Here is a 16,357-nt window from a genome sequence, read left to right as displayed (position 1 = left end):
ATCCACTACTGTCACTAGGAATGTTGGCTGGGTCAGACAAACCCGATCCCTGGATCTCCCTTTTGTCAGTGCTGGGGTTCCTACCTGTGCCTGTGATGGCCATAACATCAACAGCCGAGGGAGGTACAGAAATCTGCAAACCTTTAGATTATCTACTGTGACAGTCCGTTGACCACAGAAGACTCAGATATCTGAAGGTCCTTAGAATTTCTGTACCATTCATGCCATACAGCCAAAATCACATGGACATTTACAGATGCCTCCGTTAGAATAGGCACACATCCTCTCACTAGCCACAGTCATCCTCACTCCAGTATCTCAGCGTTTCTATACCAACTATGATTCCCATATTGCCCTAAAAGGCTAAAGACTTCCAGTCAATGATACTTGCCTATGGGATTCTGGACATCAAGGACTGGCTCCTGTACAGGTCCAGGAGACAGAAATCCCTCAAAAGTGATGGGGAATATGGGACATTCCCTAGGAAAAAAGGACCCAATTCATGTTGCTTCCACAAGCACTGGAGATTTCCACACCAACTGTGCCCTCCTCAGAATGAACTCTGGGCTCACAGGAAATCCTGACTTCTAAGCCACAGGATTAGGTGCACAAAGCTCTTCAGTCTTTTCTAGCAAGCCTTGGGCAACAATGCAAACTAGGCCAAACTAGACTGAGAGGTATTCTCTGCCATCCTACTGTTCCTTCTGAGGCACATAAAGTTGGTGCCAACAATAGGTGTTCCTCCCTTCAGGCTGGCGAAACCCAATTTTTTTTCAATCCATTAGACACAATGAACTGACCTCCCAAGAGTAAAAGCTGCCACAGCAGGCCTTTATCACTGCACAAACCAGAGTAGCATGGGGCAGGGAGTTCCAAAGTTGGGTGACTTGAAAGCAGGATAAATAAGTCACAGCTATCATGTTACAGTCAACATTGTCAAGCAAATCTTGTCTGGTAATCACCAGCAGATTCCAGTTCAGATCCTTTCGGCCAGAGATAGATCATGGTCACTCAGAACCCCGTCATGGAGAAGGAAATGAGGATCTTCAATACACTCAGAACATTCACGATCCCCTAGAGGGATCAGGAGAGACAGCACAGGGCTCCACCTTTCCTGAGCATATTGGAGTAACTGACAGACACTGTGGAAACTTAACACCAATGAGATGGCTTCCACCACAGGCACTGGCAGTGATATAACTGTCAAGAGCCCTGGACAGTTGAGGAAGTGCAATGCACCTCATGAGAGCTTCTCACCTATGTGGTATTTATCGGGAATCTCCCCAGGGTGGATGTACGATTGTACAAGGTTGACCTGCTGGCTCCCTCACAAAGGGCACTCACAGAGCTCTTCTCTGGTGTGAGTCCTAATACCTTGAACAAGGATACAGCACATTTTCTGCATTCATAAGGCCTTTCTCTAGCGTGAACCTTCTGGCTGCTAAACAAGTGTAACAGATGCAGCTAAAGGGCCACCAAAGATGTTGCATTCATGAGGCCCTTCACCAGTGTGAACTTTCTGGTGCCGAACAAGATGGGAGTTTCTGCTATAGGCTTTCCCACATTCACTGCACATGTAAGGCTTCTCTCCAGTGTGAACCCTCTGGTGAAGGATGAGGCTAGAGTTGCGGCTAAAGAATTTCCCACATTCACTGCACTCATAAGGCCTTGCTCCAGTGTGGACTTTCTTGTGCTGAACAAGGTGGGAGCTACTAATGTAGGCTTTCCCACATTCACTACACACATAAGGCCTTACCCCACTGTGAACCCTCTGGTGTAGAATGAGGCTGGAGTTGTGGCTAAAGCATTTCCCACATTCACTGCACTCAAAAGGCTTCGCTCCAGTGTGAATTCTCTGATGCACAATGAGGTTGTAGCTATGGCTAAAGAATTTTCCACATTCGCTACACTCATAAGGCCTTTCTCCGGTGTGGATTTTCTGGTGCTGTACTAGCGTGTCTTTACGGCTGAAGGCCTTTCCACACTTGCTGCACTCATAAGGCCTTGCTCCAGTGTGAATTATCTGGTGCTGAACAAGTGTGTCTTTGCAGCCAAAAGCCTTCCCACATTTGCCACACACATAAGACCTTGCTCCTGTGTGGACTCTCCTATGTTTAATGAGGCTGGAGTTATGGCTAAAGAATTTTCCACATTCTATGCACTCGTAAGGCCTTGCCCCAGTGTGAATTCTCCAGTGCTCAATAAGGTGAGAGCTTTGGCTAAAGAATTTCCCACATTCACTGCACTCATAAGGCCTTTCTCCAGTGTGAACTCTCTGGTGCTGCACAAGGTGGGAGCTTCTGCTGTAGGCCTTTCCACATTCACTGCAGTCATAAGACCTTTCTCCAGTGTGAACTCTCTGGTGCTGAACAAACGTGTTTTTGCGGCTAAAAGCTTTTCCACATTCGCCGCACTCATAAGGCCTTTCTCCAGTGTGAATTCTTTGGTGCTGAACAAGGTGGGAGCTTCTGCTGTAAGCTTTTCCACATTCACTGCATGTATACTGTCGTTTCCCAGTGTGAAATTTCTGGTGGGTTTTTAGGTGAGACAGGTGAATGAAGGCCTTTCTACACTCCTTACACACATGTGAAATTTCTCCACTATGAATTTTATTGTGATGAGTAAGAGCCGAATTCTCCTTGGACAGATCTCCACATGGTAGGCACCTAAAAGCTCGCACTTCAGCCTGAGTTATCTGGTTGTCATGGAGAGTGAAGGTGTTCAGGAAGGCTTTCCCATTGTCACTGCAATTAAGAAGCATCAGTTCATCACGGTCTCCCTGGTGTTGCCCGAGTCTGGAGCTTTGTGGAAAGGGCTCCATGAACTCAGCCCTTCTGCATGGACTCATTCCATTGTGAGTACTTTGGTGCTGGAAGAGGCCAGAGCTATCTGACAAGTCCATCCCTTCCTCCCTGCAAGTAAAAGGTCTCCCTAACATGTGGACAGCACAGCTCTTCACAAGTAAGGCCCCATCATCATCCCTTCTGATGGGATTCTTCCCACTATATTGCTTCTGAGGCTGATAAAAGTTTTCACTGAACAGGAATCCTCGCCCACAGGGGTCACATGTGTACTGTTTCTGTGCAGGGCATGATCTCTGGTGTTCAGCCAGGTGCAAAATGTCTTTCAAGAGTGGGTCACATATCTCACATGGGTGGGCTTTCTGGATAAATGGACATGACTCAGGAGTCCTGACCTCTGATACTCCTACAAGAATGCTCTGCTCAGAAGGGGCCTCCTCATTGTCTGATTCACACCAACAACCTAGAAGCAAAGAAATGCTAGTGAAGGACATGTTGATTTTGGTGGGAAGCAGCAACTCCATCACATATGTATGTGTGACACACCAATGAATGAGTCCACTGGCTTTTGGCAAGATGAGGGAGCCAGGATCAGGGTGAGGAAGCATCCATTGTCAGTCCTGGGCCTCTAAACGTCACAGTATGGAGGAACTCTAACGTTGGGTTAAGACACAGTGATGGTGGACAGTACCAGAAGTAGAGGCAAGGTCTCCAACTCACTCCTCTACAAAAGGGTTTCAGCAGGGCCTCAGCTGCTGGTGTCAGGTGAGCTCTGTGCAGAAGGCTGCGTCCAAGCCCAGGAAAATCTGATTGCAAGTAAGTAGCTGGTTCTTAAGGACTACATACGGATATGTGCACAACTCATGACACATTATAGTAGCCAATGTTGCAGAGCAATGTGGACGGAGAAGAGGAGAATGAGTGAGAGACACAGAGGCCAGAGAGGTGGGGAAACAACAAAGGGATGGAAGACAGAAGAGAAAGCGTCAAGTGCCAAGAATGGGGAAGGAAAGGGAGAAGTGAGGTACTGCTATGTGCCTTGGCAAGAAAACACTGGTGAACACAAAGCAGGTTCAGTATGATGTGAACTCAGCTCTAAGATGGCTCTCTTTCAGCTCCCATGCAGCAGGGCAAGGCCCTCTATGGCCTCTCTCACTGTGGCTGGAGTCAGGGCTCCCTGTCAGGCACCCGGGGCTTCCTGCCCCTCTCCACCTGGGCAAATACATGGGATCCGGAAGATGGAGGTTGTAAAAAAAACAAAACAAAACATAGGGGAAACTAACACAACATTATGAATCAACTATACTGCAAGAAAAAACAAAACAAAACATAGAGCAGATGAGTGACCTAGACAGACCCATCCCACAAAAAATAGAAAATGTTAAATAAAAAAAAAGACAAAAAAACTCGAAGGAGGATTCGGCGGAACATCCCTGTGTCTTCCACAAGCAGTGACCATGTCAGTACCTACAATTCCTGGCATAGTCATGCACCAGGAAATCTCAGCCAGAAGATGGGGGCAGAACATGGACACAGAGGCATTATGGACATGGAAGTGCCCAAGCCAGACAGAATCTGTGAAGCAGAGTGAAAGAGCCCTGAACTCCTAACCCGATCCTGAAAGGCTTTGGGCATAGGTGTCGGGACTGCTCAGCAAGGGAGGGGACACCACACACGGCCCAGCCTTGGCACCCACAGCACCTACTCTGGGAAACAAAGAAGGGAAGGAGAAGAGTCACTGATCTGGCTGGACTGAAAGAGCTGCCCCAAGGGAAGTGGGGAGAAAGCAAACCCCAAGGACACTGGAGTGGGCATGAGGGCCTACCTCCCAGTATTCCTGCCCCTGTGTAGGCCGCTTCCCTTGACCATAGGCTGGACTGATTGACCCATTTCTAAGGAACAGAACAGGGCAAAAATGATGGGATCATTTTCTACAGGTCAGGTTAGAAAAAGACCAGCCATCATCCTGGACGTTCTCTCTTGCACACTTGCTCAGAGAAGGCACTTTCCATGTTATGAGGTGCACTACAGAAAGGCCACCATGACAAGGAACCGAGGGAGGCCTCTGACCAACAGCCAGTGAGGAACTAACGCTCACAGTTCAACAAGCCGCAAGAAATTACATCTTGGAAACACAAAACATGAGTGAGTTTGTAAGTGGATTCTTCCCGAGAATGGCCTTCAGATGAGAACACAGGTTTGGCTGACAGCTTGACTGAAACCTCATGAGAGACCCTGAGCCAAAAGCACCCAGGTAAGCTGTGACAAGCGAGGTTCCTGGTACACTGAAAGTTACATAACGCATTTTAATTGTTTTAAGGCACTAACTTTTGGAGTAATTTGCCATGTACCAATAGATAACTGAAACAGGGACTTACCCAGCGAGGCCACAAGTGCAAAGTTCTCCAGCATCACATCACGGTACAGGAGTCTCTGAACTTCCTCAAGGAGCTCCCACTCCTCCCGGGAGAAGTACACAAGTACATCCTCAAAGGTCACACAGCCCTGCCACAAAGGGGACAGTTGAGCTCACACACAACAGGAGTCCCCAGTCTACCCATTAACCTACCCACCCCCTTGTCCCTATCCTCCCCAGCTGCCCAATTCAGAGGCGATACTAGACCTTAACACCACTATTGCCTTCTCTCTCCTGTCTCTCTGATCGCTGTGTGCAGCCCAGAACAGAACCAGGCATCTGAGCAGATATATTAATATATTATGGAAGCTATGGGCCTTGCATGAGGGGCACCAAACACTCTCCGGCTGGCATCCTCCAGAACATGCCTCCCAGACACAACTTTGAGGCCATCAGTCCACACTGCTCCCAACATGTACATCACTCTGAACCACCTTCGTCATATCGGGACCACAACCCATTAACACTGACAACCTTCTGATCCACACCATATGCACCTCCAAGGCAACCTCCACTCCTGAAGTCACTCTGCATACAGTATCCAGGAAGTACTCATATGTCTTTATGACAGGCACCACTGCCACCCAGGTGCCTAAGGACTCCCAACTCAACCTTACCTCCAAGCATTTACACATGCTGTTCCTGGGTCTAATACACTCTTCCAGTCCTCATCCTATTGGCTGCAAGAAGCAGGAACCTCTTCATATAACTCTCGATCTAAATTTAGGATGCTGAGCTAGAAAGGACCCCTCCGTTAAAGCTCCCAGACTCAAGTGCAGGGGACAGGGCAGGTGAAGAGTCCCAGAATCTCACTATGTCTCATCAGAAAATCTCCAACGACCCTAGTTTTAAAACATATACAAAATCCATACACCTCTCTAACCTCCACTGCCACCACTCTGGTCCACCCACCATCAACACTCACCTGGACTGTTGCAGTAGACTCCATCCTGGTCTCCCTGCCCACCCTCAGGCTTCCCCAATCTTTCCACTCTGCTACAAGAGGAAGCCTGTTAACACCTATGTCAGATCACTTCCCTTCTCTGTTACACACCTTCCATGGCTCCCGCCACCACCAGAAAAGAGGCCCAGCTCCTCAGGCTGCCATTCTAGGCCTGATTCCTGACTGCCTGCTCTCTATTCTCACCAAACATAACATAAACCTGCGGTTTCCTGAACACTCCTAATTCATTCTCACCTCCAAGTGTTCGTACCAGTTGGCTCCTGGGCCTTGGAAGCCATTTCACGCCTCACCCCATCAACACTGGGAAAGGGAACCTCGCCACATATCCACCGTCAAGGACCGCCCTTCACCGCCTTTATACTCAAGAGAAGGGAGCGATGAAGGCGAAGTGCTGAAAGCTCTAGAACACACCATCCCCTACACCTGAAGCGGTGAGGGCTTGAGGGACCCTCCACTCACCTGAGCTCGGTCCATAAGCGCCGCGGCCGCCATGGGATCCTCTGAGCAGAACAGGGTCGAGAAACTGGCGACTGGAGCGGGCTCTGCGGAAGCAGCCGAACCCCCACCCCACACTGGGCGGAGTGGCCTCGGGACGACTATCGCACTCAGAGCCTCAGGCTCCCCCTTGTAAAAAGGCGCTCAGGCTCAGGGTGCCGCCTCTGGAAGCGGACGAGGACGGAGGGCGGGTGCGAAGGCCTCGGAAAGAGCACAGCCCCGGCCAGCACCTCCGCGCAAGGTGGCCCGTAACACGACGGGGACCATGGATCCTAACAACGACGCGGAGGGAGATCCTATCCTTTCTACTGTCCTTCCCTGTTCGCTTCCGAAGAGCTGCATGGAAGGCGGACCCCAGCAAGTCCTCCCAGCCAACCTCCTCAGCCACTCCCGACAGCCTTGGCGCAAGCAGAAGACGTCACGGCCGCGACACCGGAAGTCCCGCCTCTGCCGGCAAGGGCGGCAGGAAACGCCCATCTTCTGGACTGTCATTGGCGCAGCGCGGATGAGCCGGGCACAGACTTCTGGGTAAAGGAGTTTGTGTCCTCATACCAAATTTCCGGCTCTCCACGACAGCGGTGCGGAGTCTGGTGGAGGGAGAAAGATCGGGGAGGAATTTGTTCGCGGAGGGCCAGAACCCCTCTTAAAGGCGACGCGTCCAGATTTCCGTGGTCACCTGTGACAACGCCGCGTCCTCCGCCGTCTCCAGCAGGTGGAGCATTCTTTCATCCTGGGAGAACTGCTTCACCTCTCTTGAGTTTTGGGGACTGAGATTTAAATTGAACAATGAATATCCCTCTCTCGTGCAGTCTTCGTTTAAAAACATGAAATGTACCTCTAATTCGTTCATACCCAAATTGGGTCAGCATCACTGTGAACTTACTAATAATGCAAGTTCTCGGATCCAACCTACACCTTCTGACACAGAAACCCCCGCGGGTGGGAGCTCTCATTAAAAGTCATGAGCACCGCCTTCCCCCAAAGTTCAACTAAAATGGGAATATACTACAGCCTACCTCATGGGAAGTGAAATGAAAAGTGCTTACCACAAGGCCTGGTGCTAAATACACACAAGCTATTATTGTTATTCATCATCTCCACAAGATTCTCACACATACAGCTATAGGAGGATATCAGAGGCTCCTCTTCGCAGAATCACTGATTATGTTTTTTAAAATATAAAATACAATCATTCCCTGAGTCAGCAAGTAGCATTATAGGCAATGGTTAAAATTTTTGCATAAAGCACACCTGTATACCTTTAGTTTAACTTTTTTTTTTAACTTTAGCTGCAGGAAGTTTTCATAAACTACAGGTAACTCTATTGTCAAAGTGATAAATTTTTACAGGACATATTATTCAAAACTTAGAACTATCAAAACTAATTGTCCTTAGGCTTAAGTGGACAGTGGAATTAGTATAGTTTCATATTATGGTTTATTTCATAAGATGATGTCATATTTCATGTCTAATTCACAAGAACAAAGGCTCAAACTCCTCCTGCCTTCCCATTGAACTCTGAGAGCAGGGAAATCCAGGCATAAATGCATGATCATGAGATGGCCCAACCTGATATCTAGTGCCTCAGGGTCACCAGGTATGGTCCTCCTTCTCATGAGGATATTATCTTCCCATCACCTGGACCTGCAGCTCCCAAAGGAGCAATCAGTAACTCCTGGGGAGGTGTGAAAACTGGAACCAGTGAGACCCAAAGAGGCAACCCCAAGAAGAAGCATAAATGAGAAGATAAATCAAAGAAATATTTTACACGATCACTCCTGCCCATTTCAATTGGCCAAAATTCACTTGCATGGTCCCAAATTAAGTAAGGGAAGCTGGGACATGCCTGTCCTCTTCGGTGTCCAGAAGGAGAAAACAGTATTGGTGAACACCTAGTGACTTTCTAGCACAATCCATTGATTTGATCACCAGATGCCCACTTTATTATTCATTCTCTACATTCTACACTCTTTTTATTTATTTATTTTTATTTTTTTTGTGTGTGTTTGTTGTTTTTACATTCTACACTTTTATATCCTCACTGAAGTGATATCCAAAACTCTATGCATTCACTGACTGCATTGCAAAGTTAGTATCTCTACGTGATGTCTTCTGCAACATACATGTACCTCCACTCACACTCAATATAAAGTTATGTGTCAGGGACACAGTGGAAGGACATAATGAAACCGTTGGAAGAAATAACCGCCATCAGGTTTCTGTATGCAACAAATGTATCTTTGAAGAAAGTAAGTAAAATATGACTATTTGAGACCAAAGGTGAGAAATTTAATGAAAAAAAAAACCAACACGAATACTTTAAAAACTATGTTTAAGGTTGGAAGAAAGTGATCCCAGGTGAGTGGTCTGCGATGATAAAAGGAATGAGAATCTGGGAGGGGGTGCATTTGTGTATGAATACAACCACTCATTATCTGTATAAAACATTAATATTTCATTTTTGGAGACAGAATGATGGAATTACCTTGCATATCCTCAATAGCACATAAGCTGAGATGAGCAAATTAATGTTTAAATCTCTTATATTTTCCAGAAAAAGATCAAAGATGTTAATAATGCTACACTACGTGTTAAATACATTGTCACTTTTCAGCTTAAACACTAATAAACAGAATCAGAATATATACACTGCAAATCTGAAGAAGGAAAAATTGAAATGTAAAGAAATATTCAATAGAAACTTTAAAAAAAGAAGTGTATAGATCAACTGAGGCAAAGAAAAGCACACCCACAGAAGATGTATTTAAACACAACTATATCAGCTATCACATGAAACGAGTATGAAGTAAATGCTTACATTAGCAGTCAATACTTTTTGATATTAAATATATCCAACAAGGCTTCCCTGGTGGTGCAGTGGTTGAGAGTCGGCCTGCCGATGTGGCGGATGCAGGTTCGTGCCCCGGTCCAGGAGGATCCCACATGCCGCGGAGCGGCTGGGCCCGTGGGCCATGGCCACTGTGCCTGCGCGTCCGGAGCCTGTGCTCCGTAGCGGGAGAGGCCACAACAGTGAGAGGCCCGCGTACCACAAAAAGAAAAAAAAAAAGAATACATGAAACAGTTACTGATCTAAACACTAAATGAACCGACATCCCTCAAATTATGTGTGTAGGTAGGCAGTTAATGAACATGTTGAATTAGTTAAATTTATCCAAACACTTAATAATTGGTCTGCACGTTAATATACCTTTAAGTATTTCCTTATGATGAAAAATTTTATGTATCACATTCAGACTAGTCAGTCCTAAGCTATTCCCCTTATTCTCCACATTTTTACTGGGAAAAACCCAATAAAGGCTCTGGTTTAGGTCTCCCCTTGCGCCTGCTTCTGCCTCCCGCTCAAATCTGGTGCTTCCTCACATGGCCCTGTTTGGCATAGTGTTCACTGTACACTTAAGAAATAGAAATTATAGAAATCTTTTTCAACAATACTGACCTCTCCGTGTGCTCATTTACTCATTTACGTCCATAAATTCAAATCTGGTGGGTACAATGGTTCATACACTTACCTCTTCAGGATCTTCAGTTCATCCATGTTAGGATGTAGAGAATAAGGGGAATAGCTTATGATCGACCAGTCTGAATAATTCAGGTGGATTTTACAGCTTCAGAGCTGTCCCTAGCTGTCTGGTATCTGGCCCTGGGTTGAGTTAGGGCAGGGGATATATTGACTTGGTGTATGAGAGTTAGATAAGGAGGTGGTTCAGACCATGGGCTCTGAATGATAGGGAGAGACATAAACACATTTGGCTTTTAGTTTGGCCCTAGGATTGATGGATGGAGACTAGACAAATACAGAATGGAAGGAAATACAGCACACAAAGCTGCTCATGGTGTGAACTAACCCATTTTTTACAGGGCCTTGTGGTCTTTGAGGACGTGGTCATATATTTCTCCTAGGAGGAGTGGGGACTCCTTGATGAGGCTCAGAGGCTCCTGTACCGTCATGTGATGCTACAGAACATTGCACCTTCGTCTTCCATAGGTAAGGCCCTCTCACTCACCCCAGCATCCTGGGCTGGGCTCTGTTTTTCCCCATTTTCCCAGGGGCACCTCTGACCTTCCCACAGTGAGACCATGGGTACTGCTTTCTTTCGTGGTTTCCTGGCATGTGTGTTGTTGGTGCCAGGGGTGGACTCTGTGCAATGTAGTCCTTCTCTCCCAGAAGTCCCATCCCTGCTGCTCTCGGGTCTTGTAAGACAGGGCTCAGGAGTCAGAACTCTTGAAGTTTGTCTGAAAGATCCCACCAGCCTTGCATGTCCCTGGTTGGGTGACTCTGTCTAGAGGCATGGAACCTCGGTGTCCCAGGCCTTCCCCTGCCTTTTGCTGACAGTCTTTGGAGCCTGCCTATGCCAGGAAGTTCAGGCATTGACCTGGTCACTACTTGTGGGGACCACAGGGCTGTTTCTTTAAAGAACCTCCTTTGATATCCTTGTAATTTTGTTTTATTTTATTTTGTCTTATTTATCTACAAAGTTTCGCTGTTATTGTTGAAGTACAGTTGATTTACAATGTTATGTTAATTACTGCTGTACAGCAAAGTGGTTCAGCTATACATATATGTACATTTTTTTCTTTACATTCTTTTCCATTATAGTTTTTCATAGGATATTGAACATATTTCTCTGTGCTATGTAGTAGGACCTTGTTGTTTATACATTTTATATATAAAAACTTATGTCTGCTAACCCCAACCTCCCAATCTAACCCTTCCTCATCTCCCTTCCCATTGACAACCACCAGTCTGTTGTCTATGAATGAGTCTGTTACTGTCTTATAGATATGTTCATTTGTGTCATATTTTAGATTCCACATATAAGTGACATAATATGGTATTTGTATTCCTCTTTCTGACTTACTTCACTTAGTATAATCATCACTGGTTCCATCCATGTTGCTGGAAATGGCATTATTTTGTTCTTTTTTATGGCTGAGTAGTATTCCATTGTATAAATATACCACTTCTTCTTTATGCATTCCTCTGTTGATGGACATTTAGGTTGTTTCCATGTCTTGGCTATTGTAAATAGTGCTGCTGTGAACATAGGGGTGCATGCATCTTTTTAAATTATAGTTTTGCTGGGATATATGCCCAGGAGTGGGATTGCTGGATCCTATGGTAATTCTATTTTTAGTTTTCTGAGGAGCCTCTATACTGTTTTCCACAGTGGCTGCACCAACTCACATTCTCACCAACAGTGTAAAAGAGTTCCCTTTTCTCCATACCCTCTCTGCATTTGTTATTTGTAGATTTTTAATGATGGCCTTTCTGACTGGTGTGAGGTGGTACCTCATTGAGTTTTGATTTGCATTTCTCTACTAATTAACGATGTTGAGCATCTTTTAATGTGCCTATTTGCCATCTGTATTTCTTCTTTGGAGAAATGCCTATTTAGGTCTTCTGCCCATTTTTGGATTGGGTTGTTTGGTTTTTTTTTATTGTTGAGTTGTATGGCTGTTTGTGTATTTTGGAAATTAAGCCCTTGTCGGTCACATAGTTGGGAAGTATTTACTCCCATTCTGTAAGTTGTCTTTTCGTTTTCTTTATGGCTTTCTTCGCTGTACAAAAGCTTGTAAGTTTGATTAGGTCCCATTTGTTTATTTTTGTTTTTATTTCTATTGCCTTGGGAGACTGACCTAAGAAAACATTGATATGATTTATCTCAGAGAATGTTTTGCCTATGTTCTCTTCTAGGAGTTTTATAGAGTCATGTCTTATGTTTAAGTCTTTAAGCCAATTGAGTTTATTTTTGTGTATGGTGAGAGGATGTGTTCTAAATTTTTTATGCGTTTATCAGCATCTCTCTTATTCCAGGTTGTCGGCACAGTGCCCAGGATGAGGAGGCCCTTTCAGAGCAAGATGATGTTGTTAGAGAGTCACAGGTCAAGACTCCAAAGCTAGATCCATCCATCCAGAAGTCTCATTCTTGTGAGATATGTGGCCTACTCTTGAAACACATTTTGCACCTGGCTGAGCACGATGGGACACACCCCGAGCAAGAGGTGTACACATGTGTGTCAAGTCTTTCCCAGCACCAAAAGGAGCTGAGTCGAGGGCTTCCCTGGTGGCGCAGTGGTTGAGAGTCCGCCTGCCGATGCAGGGGACACGGGTTCGTGCCCTGGTCCGGGAAGATCCCAGATGCCGCGGAGCGGCTGGGCCCGTGAGCCATGGCTGCTTAGCCTGCGCATCCGGAGCCTATGCTCCGCAACGGGAGAGGCCACAACGGTGAGAGGCCCAAGTACCACAAAAAAAAAAAAAAAAAAAAAGGAGCTGAGTCGAAAGAAACTCCCCCAATGGGATGAGGGGAGGAATTCATTTGTGAAGAACTGCAGCATTCACGTGGCAGAGAGGACCTTGACGTGCAGAGTGGGAGTGAAAGACTTTCCAGCCAGTTCAGGCCTTCTCCAGCACCAAGCCCTTCACACAGGAGGGAAGCCACACAGCGACATGGAAGGCAGGGCGACATTTGACAGTGGACAGAATGATTACAAGTGCAGTGAATGTGGGAAAACCTTTAGCCACAAACACATACTTGTTAAGCACCAGAAAAACCATTGCAGTGAAAGTGGAAAGACCTTCATCAGAAGGTTCCACCTGGTTCAGCACCAGACAATACATACTGAAATGAAGCTATATGAGCACCTTTGATGTGGAAGATTCTTTACACAAAGCTCTTGCCTCATTGAACAGCAGACAGTTCACACTAGGCCAACACCTTATGAGTGCAGCCAGTGTGGGAAGTGCATCAAAGACAACTTCACACTCATTGTTCATCAGAGAGTTCACACGGGAGAAAAGCCATATAAATGCAGTGAATGCAGGAAAGTCTTTAGGTACAGCCTCACACTCAAAAGACATCAGAGAGTTCACATTGGAGAAAGGCCATATGAGTGCAGTGTGTGTGGGAAATTTTTTGTAGACAGCTCCATGCTCATTATTCATCAGAGAATTCACACTAGGGGAAGGCGTTTTGAATGCACCAAATGTAGAAAATTCTTTAGGTACCACTTCATGCTTGAGAAGCATCAGAAAGCTCACACTGGAGAAAGGCCTTATGAGTGTAGTGTATGTGGGAAACTCTTTAGGCACAACTCAAATCACATTAGGCATTAGAGAAGTCACACAGGAGAAAGGTCTTATGAGTGCAGTGTATGTGGTAGACTCTTCAGCCAAAACTCCCACCTCATTCAGCACCAAGAAGTTCACGCTAAAAAGTATTGCAAACAGGGAAAGACTTCAAAGAAAAGTCTGATCTGATTTAGCACTGGGAAGTACTGCTATGCAGGTGTTTAAAAATTTTTTATAGTGTGGTAAAATACATGTAACATAGAATTTACAATCTTAACCATATTTAAGAGTAAGTTCGTCAGTAATAATACACTCACCTTTTGTGCAAGCAAATATTCAGAAGTCTTTTCATCTTGTAAAACTGGAACTAAACACATTAGACAGCAACTCCTCATCCTCCCTTTCTTATCCCCTGACAACAATTATTCTAATTTAAGTCTATAAATTTGTCCACTCAGGGGAGCTTATATAAGAGTCATAAAGTTTTTCTCCTTTTATGGCTGTCCTACTTCACTGAAGACAATGTCCTCAAGGTTCAACCACTTCCTAGCATGTGTCAGAATTTCCTTCCTTTTTGAGTGAATAATACTCCATTTTATGTATATGTTACTTTTTCTGTATCCCATCATCAGTTGGCTCTTGGATTGCTTTCCCTATTTGCCTATTGCACTAATGCTGTTATAAGCATGATTGCACAAGTATTTCTTTGAGGCCTTGCTTTCAGTCCTTTTTAGGTATATTCCCAGATGAGAATTGTTGCATCATGTGGTAATTCAATATTTAAATTTTTTGAGGAACTGAGGGGCTGTTTTCCATAGTAGCTGTACCATTTTACACCAGTGCAGCTTGAAGGTTCCAATTTCTCTGCGCCCTCAGCAACACTCTTTATTTTCTTCTCGTTGTTTTATTTTTTGTAACACTATCCTAAGGGACACAAGGTGATTATTTCACTGTGGTTTTGATTTACATTTAATGATTTTGAACATTTTTTTCATCTGCTGGCTGGCTGTTTGTATTTGGTCTTTGGGAAAATGTCTCTTCCAATCCTTTCTCCATTTTTTTTTTTTTTTTGCGGTACACGGGCCTCTCACTGCTGTGGTCTCTCCCGTTGCGGAGCACAGGCTCTGGACACGCAGGCTCAGTGGCCATGGCTCATGGGCCCAGCCGCTCCGCGGCATGTGGGATCTTCCCGGACCGGGGCATGAACCCATGTCCCCTGCACTGGCAGGCGGACTCTCAACCACTGCGCCACCAGGGAAGCCCCTTTCTCCATTTTTTAATGGGGTTATTATTTATTGTTGTTGTTATTTAGATGTTGGCGTTCTTTATATATTCTGTGTAGTAACTCCTTAACAGATAAATAGTTTGCAAATATTTTCTTCCACTCTGAGGTTGTCTTTTCACTCTCTCCATTTAGTCCTTTATTGCACAGAAATTTTAAATTTCAGTGTAGTCCAATTTATTTCTGTTATTGTTGCCTGTGTCTTTGGTATCACGTCCAAGAAATTATTGTCAGTGTCGTGAAGCTTTTTTCCTGTTTTCTTCTAAGAGTATTACACTTTTAAGTCCTAATATTTGGGTCTTTCATTCATTTTGAGTTCATTTTTATATATCATGTTAGGTAAAGGTGCAACTTAATTCTTTTGCGTGTGGATATCTAGTTTTTTCAACACCATCTGCTGAAAAAACTCATTTCCCTTTGAATGGTCTCTGCACCCTTTTAAAACATCTGAGCATGTGTGTGAAGGTTTGTTTCTGTGCTCTTTATTTTATTCCTTTCTCCTCTATGTGTGTCTATGTCAATACCACAACATTTTGATATATATGTTTAAAGTTTTTAAATAGTGGTTTGACTCAGTTTTGAAGCCCTATCAAGTGGACGGTCTGTTCCCCTTCTAGAACAGCTGATGAAGCCCACACCCCCAACCACTTTTCTTATCAGGCTCTCATACTCTGGACTACCAGACACCAAGGTGTCAGACAGTGATAGCCCCTATGTTCTGGAACCCTTACAATTATTCAAAATAGCCAGTCCGCAGACAGCTCATGAAACCTAGCTAATCCCATCACTCTTGTCACACATAAACTGCCCACCACAGCTCCAGCTTGCTGTCATCCTGTCCCTGGACACAGCCCTCTGTGTTGCCCTAACGTCTTTCTCTCATTCTGAGCTGTAAGTAACAAACAGTTCTGTCTTTCATGTATCCCAGTGTCATTGTTCTGTGTGTTCCACCATCAAGAACCTTTTGATCTTACAGAACAACTCCACACCCAGCAGGGTATTAGGAGTACAGCAGATGTTGGACAGTCTTCAGCCACTAGTCCGTCTCCATTCAGCACCAGGAAGCTCACACTGGAGAAAGACGTTACACGTGCAGCCACTGTGCTCTTGGCTTTTAAACATAATAACAGATGTAAGCTCTGGAGATTAGCCCCTGTGAGGGAGATATCCCCCAGAAACTGCATCTCGTACATCCAGACGTCCTCACTAGGGAGATTCACAGTAAGGGCCAAGTTTGCGGGAAACTTTGGTGAACGCTGTTGCACTTTCAGACCTGCCTGGGGCCGTCAATGGAGTTCTGTCACTGCCC

At 45.2% G+C, this 16,357-nt stretch overlaps 1 protein-coding gene across 1 annotated transcript; it reads right to left on the bottom strand.

The window, feature by feature from the left end:
- Window positions 1-1,323: 1,323 nt before the first annotated feature.
- LOC113615250 (zinc finger protein 304-like) lies at window positions 1,324-7,156 on the bottom strand. The gene is made up of 3 exons (XM_027097468.1): window positions 6,641-7,156; window positions 5,180-5,306; window positions 1,324-3,264 (listed from the first exon to the last, which is right to left on the bottom strand). Exons 1-3 carry the CDS (start codon window positions 6,671-6,673, stop codon window positions 1,442-1,444), a joined length of 1,983 nt encoding a protein of 660 aa, XP_026953269.1. The 5' UTR covers window positions 6,674-7,156; the 3' UTR covers window positions 1,324-1,441.
- Between the last annotated feature and the right edge of the window lie 9,201 nt (window positions 7,157-16,357).

This window comes from Aethalodelphis obliquidens, unplaced genomic scaffold (assembly GCF_003676395.1).
Source record: "Aethalodelphis obliquidens isolate GAN/ISIS:26980383/991018 unplaced genomic scaffold, ASM367639v1 scaffold113, whole genome shotgun sequence".
NCBI classification, from domain to species: domain Eukaryota; kingdom Metazoa; phylum Chordata; class Mammalia; order Artiodactyla; family Delphinidae; genus Aethalodelphis; species Aethalodelphis obliquidens.
The sequence above is the reverse complement of the archived record's forward strand: the minus strand, read 5'-3'. Positions and strand labels throughout refer to the sequence as shown.